The sequence below is a fragment of the Gigantopelta aegis genome, chromosome 1 (genome assembly GCF_016097555.1).
Source record: "Gigantopelta aegis isolate Gae_Host chromosome 1, Gae_host_genome, whole genome shotgun sequence".
Classification (NCBI taxonomy): domain Eukaryota; kingdom Metazoa; phylum Mollusca; class Gastropoda; order Neomphalida; family Peltospiridae; genus Gigantopelta; species Gigantopelta aegis.
Genome location: NC_054699.1, coordinates 12,817,673 through 12,829,864, shown reverse-complemented (window position 1 = coordinate 12,829,864; position 12,192 = coordinate 12,817,673). Strand labels below are relative to the sequence as shown.

The 12,192-nt window shown below is 38.0% G+C and overlaps 1 protein-coding gene across 1 annotated transcript in view; it reads right to left on the bottom strand.

The window, feature by feature from the left end:
* Nucleotides 1-2,043, bottom strand: part of LOC121367663 (receptor-type tyrosine-protein phosphatase epsilon-like) — a 33,478-nt gene extending 31,435 nt beyond the window's left edge. The window contains exons 1-2 of the mRNA XM_041492008.1: nt 1,920-2,043; nt 878-1,003 (exon numbers count right to left, since the gene is read on the bottom strand). Coding sequence (XP_041347942.1) covers nt 878-1,003; nt 1,920-2,043 — 250 coding nt within the window. The remainder of the gene's footprint in view (nt 1-877; nt 1,004-1,919) is intronic.
* Between the last annotated feature and the right edge of the window lie 10,149 nt (nt 2,044-12,192).

Here is a 12,192-nt window from a genome sequence, read left to right as displayed (position 1 = left end):
CTGTTTACAATTAGTTCACGTGTTTCACGTGATGTTTCAATGGTAATTATTTGGAATATGAAGTAAATTCTTAAGCATATTAATAGTCAAGGACAAAACAAAATCGCTCAAACTTAAGTGTGCATGAAAAAGGCTTTACGTGTTTAATATTTCACATTGTGTAAATTTGGACATAATCATTTAAGTATAGATAACTTCCCAATAATTCCAATATGGGCATGCTAATACACAGTGGACGCATTATTTTATGTGTTTCTTTTGTTATAAAATACTTTTAACATGATTAATTTCACTTCGTACATATATCGCATTTGGGCGGCACGTAGCCCAGTGGCAAAGCGCTCGCTTGATTCGCGGCCGGTTTGGAATTGGCCCCGTCGGCGGGCCCATTGGGCTCTTTCTCGTCACAGCCAGTGCACCGGGTCTAGTATATCGAAGGCCGTGGCATATGCTATTCTGTCTGTGGGATGGTGCACATGATAGATCCCTTGCTACTAAAGGAACAATGTACCGAGTTTTCTCTCTATGATTGTGTCAAAATGACTATATGTTAGACATCCAATAGCTGATGATAATAAGTACATGTGTTCTAGTGGTGTCGTTAAACAAAACAAACTTCTTTTTCTTCTTTATCACATTTAGTTTGTACATTTCTTTCTTTATGTTGAAAAAAAAAAAAAATAATAATAATAATAATAATAAATAAGCAGATGCATCTAAATGTCTATTAACATCTCTTGTTACATACATTGCTATATCTGGTGAATATAGGTGTACTTACGGTTATTTCTCTGAAAAACTATCATATTGTGTAATGGATATTGTTTTCCTAAGTCAACACTCCAGTATGTAATTGAATTCCCCTTTGCACATGTACAGGCATGTGATGTTCCTTTCATTCCAAATGTTGTTGTCGTGTTGCCGTCCACAGCCAAAGAAGCTTCACCTTCATAACCAATACATATTGTTGACTGACTGGCCCGCTTATTCAAAGCAACGTTTTCTGAAATGAGGGAAGAGTTGAGCATATGCAAAACATTAGTATTTCGAATGTATTACCCATATTGGTACAATCGTCAACTATCGATGCACGGAATGTAGTCCAGTGATAAAGCACTCTCCCAAGGAGGAATAGGTATCAAGATATACATACATACAATATATAACAATTCCATAATGTTCTGACAGTTAAAATTTAATTCAGCATTACTTGATCATAGTGTATTGTATTATACCAGAATTCGGTTAATAGAACTCACGGAATCATAGGGTAATTGCGATAGTACACACCTTGATAGCAATGTAGCAATAGTTAATTGGGGTGGGACGTGGCCCAGTGATAAAGTGTTAGTTTGCTGCGCGGCCGGTCTAGGATCGATCTCCGTCGGTGGGGCCATTGGGCTATTTTTCGTTCTAGCCAGTGTTTCACAAATGGTGTAACAAAGGCTGTGATATGTACTATCTTGTCTATGGGATGGTACATATAAAATACCCCTTGTTGGTAATCGAAACCAATTGCTCATGAAGTAGCGACAGCGGGTTTCCTCTCTCAGTATATGTGTGGTCTGTAACCATATGTCCGACACCATATAATCGTAAACGAAATGTGTTGAGTGCGTTGTTAAATAAAACATTTCCAATAATTAAATCAACTATCGATAGGGTGGTGGATGGGAGTGTTAAAATGCTATTTTTGACATTCAATACGAAACAATCCCTATCATATTATGCTTGAGAATATTTGTTCTACATAGCTATAAAACGTGGCTCTAGCATACTTTTGTACCCTTACCAAGATCAAAGGTAACACAATAGAAAACGGACCATACAATACGTATATACAAGAGTTGGGTATTGACATACGGGCCTGGACATATAGTTAGAGAAGCATGTATTAAAACCAATCCTATTACACTTACCATTTTGACAATAGCGTCCGTAATATCCATTTTCACAAGACTCAAGACAATCATAATCTTCAATATTCCCAGTGCATCCTCCTACACAGTGACACTGGTATCTTCCTGAAATAAGGCACTCCATTATACTATGCTATCAGTGAAATTGAATAGTTGTACAGCAAGACAAATAGTATCTTATTGCTATACATTTATTTTAACTGGTGAGTCGCAGGCAGTGCAATATTGCCCAGAAAGATACACACAGAATAGTTGTACACACACACACACACACACACATATATATATATATATATATATATATATATATATATATATATGGGACGAACTGGACAGGCGTGTACGCCAGCGTGACCCAGAGCCTCAGGCGCTTCCGCAACTGTCACATGCACTGCAGGAAGAATGGGCTAGGATTCAGAGACGCTACTTTTATTGTCCATATTAGAACGCTAAATGACGTCATCGTTTGGCACGCTACAACACTACAGGAACGTCAACCAAATGAGTTGCTTGATATAATTAAGATCGAGTATGGGTAATAAATAGGACATTAAGCTCGCTACCATTTCATATCATGTTTGTCCCTCATGAACTAATTTTACGACTGAAAATTATTTCCCTCGGGACATAAATGTGGCAGATGATGTTTTAATATTGTGTAAATATGTAATTTGTTATTTTAATATTTCGCAGGTATTTGTCAGATATTGTTGTCTGCCAAATAGTATTTATTATATTAGTTTTCTCAGTCAGGTACCCTTTATCTGATTGGCTAATAGCGCTGCATGCTTTTCACGTGCACACACTACATGAACAGCAGACATGGTTGACGGGTTTTGACAGGCGACAGATCAGAATACATTATAGGTACAAATTAATTTCTTTCTTTTAGTTAAACATTATTAATAATATATATAAATATATTGCTCACATACTAGCGAATTAATGCAGATAAATGATTACATTGTTTTGATAATAATATAACTAATTGTGCAAGTTCTAGGAGTTCCACGACTAAGTATAACAAACTACTAAATGTTTTAAATTATTTCTAAAAAGGAATCATATAAATATATTATATTAATAAAACTTAATTCTTCAGCGTAAAGATATGTTTGTATTTTAAACATCAACTTATTTTAATATTTCCACTATCATAATTGTACGAAGATATGCTTGTATGATTTATGAGTGTATGCTGTGCCAATGTTTTATTTTGTTGCAGGTTCGCAAGCATCTGTAGTTTATGATGCTTAATAGTTTATAATTTATTCCCCAGGTTTTCACACACTGTCTTGTTGACCACCGGCATTGTTTACGCTCGTGTACCACATACAGGGTATGACATAGTTAGTTAGTAATCAAGCAGTTATTTCAATTAATTATTAATCTTAAACCTCATAACATAATTGTAATATTTAATATAGTAAAGTATTTTTTTATTCTGACAACATTCCACAGTAATTTATTTTAAGTCAATTAGGTTAATGTTTTCACTAAATCTCAACCATTTGTTATTCTTGTAATTACCCCCCCCCCCCCCCCCCCTTGGAATTAATTATCCCGATATCTATCATATACATGTAGGTGTGGACCAAAAGGTTATTCAGGTTTAGTTTAATCAAACAGATTGTTTGATTAGGAAGATATTATGTTTTAGTAGGTGTTACTTATAACCGTGACATTAATGGGATACGAATTGAAATGTTAATATATATTTTTTTAATATTGATGCCCTGTGATGGACATATTTTTATGATGTTGTGATTAACATGTATGATCGAACTATTTTTATGACGATGATTTTTATGACTCGTACATGTAATTATTTATAATGAACGCCTGTTATATATTGTATATTTTATTCTTGCAGGGCGTTGTTTGTAATGTCATAATGAACTGTTTATGAAGTAAATCATTTCCAAACGTCGTGACGTGTTGTTTTCGTCCTTTGAACCCTATTACAAAAACATAATACAAAATGCCAGCTCGTTTAATATCCTATAAATATGTTATGGTGAGTTAGTTAGAGAGGATGGAAAACGTCATGCGCGGATCCAAGGAGAGGGTTCTAGGAGTGGCACCCTCACCCGAAATTATATAAGACTGAAACAAGAAGGTTTAATACATTAATATTAAACAGATTTATTGTAGTATTTTCCAACTGTGGTGTGAGACCTTCACTGGCTTAATAGGGTTACTAAATTAGAGTTATTCCTCCTGATACAAATTTGGGCGCAAACGGCCACTCTCAAAACTGGAAACAAATTTACTAGCATTTAGCTAAAAAACTTATTAAATTTAGCAAAAACTTTGTTAAATTGATTTCAATTACAATGCCGCCAACCAAGAGGTTGAGAGGGACGGCGTCTCGCCCTCAGGTTCCGAGGCGAAGATTGGGAAGAAGGACAGCGACTTCGACTCGAAGTTCGCGTTCGAGAGGTGCGCGTGCGAGTGGCATGGCCGTAAGTGCAGCGAGTAAAGATACACAGTCGCAGACGGTGTCTGTTCCTCAGGTGAACGGACCAACAGATGTGAATAGGGAAGCAACAGGTAACATTTGGAATTACGCTTTGGCGGTTCCTGATAGTGTTTCTGTCAATAATTCCGATAATCTTACGCCGGTTAACCGGGATGTGGGGAAGGACCCAAATGCTATACCGGGGGGTGGTCCGGTGGGCTTCATGCAGTTAGGCGCAGAATCGGTGGGCAACCCCGAGATCTTGTTTTTAGCCGAAGATGACATAGCGGCCCATGTGCCGGGTCAATTAAAACAGAAGATCTGGGCGAATCAGTATATAAATTTGGGGCTTTTGTTGAAAGGAACCATTGAATTGCAAGATTTTTATGGGGGAGGGTCCTTAGTTCTCAATGAAAATGGGGTCCTTGAAACACGACCACGTGTTTTCAAGGACAAAATATCCACTGTTGACAAATGGACTGATGCATTCATAATTTTTATGCACATCTATATACAACAATTTCCTGCCAAGGCGACTGAATTGACCCAATATATGTCCGTCATCAGAGATGCGTCAGCCAGAAGTCCGGGATATGGATGGAGGGAATATGATGAACAGTTTAGATTGCGCCAAGCCATTGCCCAGCAATCTTGGTCAAAACTAAACACCGGTCTTTGGCTGCGATTGCTGTCTGTACCTAGAGCTGGTGCAGCTAACCCCTCGGGTAGTAGTGGTACCGGCAGAGCACAAGGGGCAAAGGGAGTATGTTATGGTTTTAATAAGGGTGCTTGTAAATTTAAAATGTGTAGGTATCAACACATATGCTCAGTTTGCCGTGGCAATCACTCCAAACTATGTATGTTCGGTATCGTATACAAAATTTGATGAAGCAGTTTTTATGATACAAAGGTCAGGTCAAGGGTCATTGTTAGCAAAGGCTGATATTAAGTCTGCATTCAGATTATTGCCAGTGTGGCCAGGTGAGTTTGATTTATTAGGTTTTAAACTTGAAGGGCAGTTTTTCTTTGATAAATGTCTACCAATGGGTTGTGCTATTTCTTGTGCTACATTTGAGAAATTTTCCACATTTTTAGAATGGGCCACACGTAAGAAACTGTACGGGGGGGGGGGGGGGGGGGGGCGGGAAATGATACATTATTTAGATGATTTTTTGTTAGTGGGGTCAAAGAATTCGAACCATTGTCAACAAGCTCTATACACGTTCTTTAATTTATGTAGTCGGTTAGGAGTGCCTATTGCTGAGGATAAGACTGAGGGCCCACAGGAGGTAATTTGTTTTCTGGGCTTGGAGATTGATACTGTTAACATGTTAATCAAGGTACCAATGGAAAAGGTTCACGAAATTGTGACTAGGATTTCAGATATGTTATCAGGACAGAAAACTACATTGAAGGCGATGCAGTCTTTATTGGGCATTCTCAACTTTGCATGTCGTGCAATCGCTCTAGGTCGAACTTTTTGTAGGCGAATGATTAATGCCACTATTGGGCTTACAAAACCATTTCATCATTTGAGATTGACAGCTGACATACGTGCTGACCTGCTTATGTGGTTACAATTTTTCAAATCATTTAATGGAATATCGATGTTCCGTGACCAATTCTGGGTCACAAGCGAACATGAAAACCTTTTCACTGATAGTTCAGCAAAACAGGGAAATGGCTTTGGAACATATTACAATGGTAGTTGGACTTATGCGAGTTGGCCTCAATGGTGGTTTGAACAGGGCTATACAGATGACATTACAGTGTTGGAATTGTTCCCAATTTTAGTGGCAATATTTATTTGGGGCAATAGGTTGGCAAATAAAAAGATACTTTTTCATTCTGATAATCAGTCTGTTGTAGCCATAATAAATTCTATGACCTCGAAGTCGCACAACATTTTGACATTATTGCGTATCTTTGTACTTCGATGTTTACAGTTGAACATACTTTTCAAAGCAGTACATATTCCTGGCAATGTAAATATATTAACAGATAGTTTATCACGTTTACAGCTGGACAAATTCCGACAACTGGCTCCTCAGGCAGATTCCAGGGAGACTTATTTCCCAACCTGGCTCTGGTCAATTTTCACAGTGAAATTGGAAGACTGCTAGGCGCAAGTCTATCGAGCAGTACCCATGCTTGTTACAGTAATGCTATCAGAAGTTTGGCACAGTTTAGATCCTTAATGCATATGGGGGATATATGGCCGGTCCCTATTGAGCATTTACTATTATTCATAGGACACCATTCTACTAAGGGGTCAGCCCCATCTTCCATCGCATCTTACATATCGGGCATTGGTTTTGTGCATAAAGTGCATCAGTGGGACGACTCGACTTCCTTTTTTATTGTTAAAAAAGCTCTGGAAGGTATGAAGAGGTTGCATGGCCGGCCTGGCGCTAGATCTCCCATTACCCTTGATATTTTAGCTCAAATACACTCAGAATTGAGGCATATTTGTGCATCTAGATATGAATTGTTGTTATTCAGGGCTGTGTATTGCTTGGCCTTTTTCGGTCTGTTCAGAGTGAGTGAACTAGTCTATACTACACCACATGCATCGCATAGGCCTTTGTTGTTCTCCGATATAACATTAGATATAGGCAATGTTTCAGAATTGATTGTGACTTTAAGATACTCCAAAACAGATCAAAGTGGTCGTGGTACAACAGTGCATATTCCGCTAATACCAGGTAGTTTGGTTTGTCCTGTTAAAAGCATGCGAGAGTTCCTGTTGGTCAGACCTGTCAACAATGGTTATTTGTTTGTCCATTGTGATAGAAAACCCCTCAATCAATATCAGTTCAGTGCAGTATTAACTAAAGTAATTTCTTTCTTGGGTTTACCTCAGGCACACTACAAGTCTCATTCCTTTCGAATAGGTGCTGCAACTACCTTAGCTATGAGAGGAATTTCGTCTGACACAATTCAAGTGTTGGGTCGTTGGAAGTCCACAGCTTTCCAAAAATATGTTAGAGTTAATATGGCATAGGGTTATTGCTGCAGTGTACCAAGTCATGCGCTGCTTCTGGTTAATAATATTCATTGAGTTTTTGCAGACGTATGGATAGTGGGATCTTCTATCATTTATTGGGCATCCAAGAGAGCAGCGGTGCAGTTGAACAGTCACTTACGGATGGAGCGCCTAGGGGTGAATATTTCCTGGATGGGACGCCGTGGATTAAAGTGGGACGGCGCGATGCATAATATCAGGAAGAGGTTAGTGGAAAATCCTCCACCTCAATACATTGTGTTACATGTCGGTAGCAATGATGTAAGAGAGATAGCCACTGCAGAACTGTGTGTGAAGGTATAAAGAGACATACATAGTTTGTCCCAGTTATTGCTAAGCTCTAAGTGTATATTAGTTTGGTCAGATCTTCTTCCTCGTCTAACTTGGAGAGGGGGTAATTCAGTAACAGCAATAGAAAAGAAAAGGAAACGGGTGAATAGATCTGGGAGAAAAGCTGTCTTAGCAGGCGGGGGACGGGTTATCAGGCATGATGACATTACGTTTGACTGTCCACAGTTATTTCAAAGCATTTGGATGACATTGGTAATGCAATCTTCGTCAACACCTTGCAGGGCGCTTTGGAGACGTTTCTTACGTCTACTAAGTTAATTTTTTCGTAGTTCTAAGTACTTTAACACTTATACTAGGATGAATGGGGTTGACGGATATGTGAAGACATATCCGTGTGGCATGATATGGTGGACACGCATGTATGATCAACAGCTTTAATATTGTTAATTGCTATATTTATATGGCAGTTATTGTTGTGGTTGCTTTGCCATGGAATTTTACACTGGGAAGCTAGTCATCAGTTCTCACATATACCCAGGTAAATGCTTCCTATTGCCCTGCTATGTTGCACACTAGGGGGCGGAAACTTGCTAAGGTTTACCCTGGGAGTTTTTGGTTGGAATGCATTGGTGTGGGTATATGTGAGTGGGTTGGTCTTTCATGTACATGTGTTTGGTATACTCTGCTATGTTGTACACTAGGGAGTTGTTGGGTGCTGTTGTGTCCATTGCCGTGGTAGGTAGATACTCAGCAGGAATCCCACTTATGCGTGTGCATGTTAGTGAACTGCCCTGCTATGTCTCAACACTAGAGGGTAGTACCCAGAGAATTTGGAATATTGTTTGTAGTACATGCCTGCCCGCCATATGCTCTTGTCAAATGTGTCATTTAATAACGAGCTGCGGCCATTTCATCCAAGTACTGCGTCATTGTTTGTTGTGGTATTTATAAGAAAATATCTTAAAATAATTAAGATTTTAGCATGTATTGAGTTTTAGTTTGGAACATGGCTGTAATTCCTTGGTCAGGTTGGTACTGTTGTGAAAGATTATCAAATACATACTTGATTTTACCTGTCAGCTCTAATGTAGATTGATAAACCACATCACCACAGAGGCAGTTTCCTCCAGTTCTATGTTTAGCAGATGGTGCAAAAGAAACGACAAACGAACAAATGCAGCTTTCGTTATTATACTATTGGCTTATCAGTCACACGGTGCATCCTGCCCGACTACAATAGTGCATCTACCTGACTAAACGGAAATATATCAATGACTATTATGATACATGCATAGTTTTCCGGGACATTTTGAGGGAGGGGCAATTTATTTCATTTGTGTGTGTGTGTGTGTGTGCGCGTGTGTGTGTGTGTGTGTGTTTGTTTGAGTGTATACGTGTATGCGTGTGTGTTTCTGTGTGTGTATTTGTGTGTATGTGTGTCTGTATGCATGTGTGTATGTGGGTGTGGGTGTGTATGTGTGCGCGCGCGCGCGTGTGTGTGTGTGTTTGTGTGAATTTGTGTGTGTGTGTGCATGTGTGATGCGTGTGTATGTGTCTGTATGTGTGTCTGTAGGTGTTTGTGTGTGTGTGTGTGTGTGTGTGTGTGTTTTTGTGTGTGTGTTTGTGTGTGTGTTTGTGTGAATTTGATTGTGTATGTGCGTGATATGTATATATATATGTGTGACATGTGTGTGCTTGTGCGTGTGTGTGTGTGTGTGTATATGTGTATGTGTGTGTGTGTGTGTGTGTGTGTGTGTGTGTGTTAATGTGTATGTATGTGTCTGTCTATGTGTGTTTGTGTGTAAGTGCGTGTGTATGTATGCGTGTCTGTATGTATATGTGTGTGTCTGGGTGTGTGTGTGTGCGCGCGCGCCTGTGTGTGTGTGTGTGTGTGTGTAAAATAAAACAAGTGTGCAGTATAATATATAATATATATAGTATATATTTAAAAACAATAATTTCGCTGTCCATGTTTAAGGTCATCATCAGAAAGGATATAGTGTTATATAACAGATTTTATGAAAACCATGGTAAGACAATATCACACTGTACATAATTCCTGATTGGAATAGATTTCACGTCATGTATAATAACTGCAAATGTAAAATATTATGTGTGTGTGCGCTTGTTTGAACCTACATACATATGTTTTATTTATAAGAAAAAACAGCCTAAAGCAAACATAAACAAAAAATTAACACCGGCAACCAATAAACAAAACGTAAAAGTACCTAAAGAAACAGAAACAAAAACCGGAAACAAAAACCAGAAACAAAAACAACATGGTTTATGGCGGCGGGAATGAACTACCTAACCCATGCACCTTTAATATATCCACTAGGTGTAAGTACGAAAATCAATGTTAAATAATTATGACTGATTTAAAGTCAAAATAAAATAGTTACCTTGTGAGCCAAGAACAAGCCAGGTCCAGTTACAGACAGTCAAAAGTTTCACTAGTTGCTGAACCGCCATTTGTAGACGACCAGCGCAAGATGACGACCAGGATGTAATGTGTTTCAGTATGTCATTTATACACATTTTAATCAACAACAACATTAAGTGGTAAAGGATATATATTGTCGTCTGGATGTGTAATTGAGTATATCCACACCGGTTACAGGACATCCTTCTTGGTAAAATCTACTATTGTCTTACTGTAAAGTGGATTGGATAAAAGATATTGTATAACAATTTGTTTACTCTAAGTTATTTTAATGGCAGATACATCACGTCCGTTTTAATAAATAATTACCTACAATTCCTGAACTAATATACTAAATATCGTCGTCGTCGTCGTCATCATTATTATCATCACCATCATCATCATCATCATCATCACCACCACCACCACCTCCACCCCCATCACCATTATCTCATCGACATCAACGTATCCAATATTTCCAAAATTATCACCACCACCTTCATCATAGTATATATTATCAGCCTGATGATCATAATCATCACAATCAAAATCATTATCTTCATTATTACCATCACCATCGTTTTCATCTTTATCGTCATCATCATACACAATATCATCGTCGTCGTCATCACCACCATTATCATCATCATCATCATCATCATCTCCAACATCATCGTCGTCACTATCAGTATCGTCATCTCCATTACCATAAACATAAATATCTATCGCCATGTGAAATTCTTCTGCCGAGCGTTGGGTTTACGTATTTTTGTGATTAAATTGACGGGACTATACTGTTTAACAGGGATTTACAAATGTGTATATATTTGAAATTAATTATATTTAATTATTGTATTGCATTGCATTGCATTGCATTGCACTGCACTGCACTGCACTGCACTGCACTGCATTGTCTTATTGTTATTATTAATATTAATATTATTATTATTCAATTAATGTTATTAAAGAAAGAATTATATGCTTAAAATGGTCCTGAATAATGGCATAAAACAACGCCTCCCAAATCTCCACTTGCAGCACACAACGCCCATACAACATAAACTAACAGAATATACTTGCGGGAAGCATTGGACACTGTTTCCAGTATGATAAATACTATTAATATACTGGAATTCGATAGAAATGAAGTACTTAACAGTAAACTTACTAGTACAGGCACAATATGGATATTGCACACTTTCGAATCAAACCATTGCAAAACTGTTTTGTACAATGATAGGCACACTACTATTAGGAAGTCACGCCACTCACACAACCATCGGTCGCATATGTGCCAATATGAGGGGAGGGAACAAGGGAGAATGGTCCTAACTGCAGACCAAAAAAACAACAACCCACACACATAATAAATAAAATAAATACATAAATAATTGACCGAAAATAAACAGAACAAACACACGTGTTATTAACGATTGTTTTAAATGCTACTTGTAATGTGTAATGTGGTTTTCTTAGGTTTATGGTTGTTGTTGAGTTATCGGTTTGAACGTTGTTGCTGAATTATCGGTTTGAACGTTGTCAGTTAGTTTTTTGTTTTTCTGTCGTTGTTGTTGTTGTTGCCTTTGTTGTTGTTTTGTTGTTGTTGTTTTGTTTTTTGTTTTGTTTTTGTTTTTTGTGGGGGTTTTTGGTCATGTTTGTTAGCGTTTTGTTTGTTTATGCTTGTTTCCCAGATAACACGTAGATAACACGTTTTCGTTGAATCTCATTATAAATAAATCAGCTCGGACTAGTTCGGGGTCACTAATTTTTCGCAAATTTGAAGTATCGCAGTGCAATTCAAATATACTTGCAAAGACGAAGCAATGTTGCTTAATGGGGACGGGGCGTAGCTTATTGGTAAAACTTTTATTTTAGATTGGCCAATCTAGGTTGATTCTCGTTCCAGCCACCGTACCACGACTAGTATACCAAGGGCCGCGATATTTGCTACCCTGCCTGTGGCATGTTGAGTATAAAATATATCACACTACTAATGGAAAACATGTAGCGGGTTTCCTCTCTAAGACTACATGTTAAACATTAATAAATCAATGTGCTCCAGTGTTGTCGT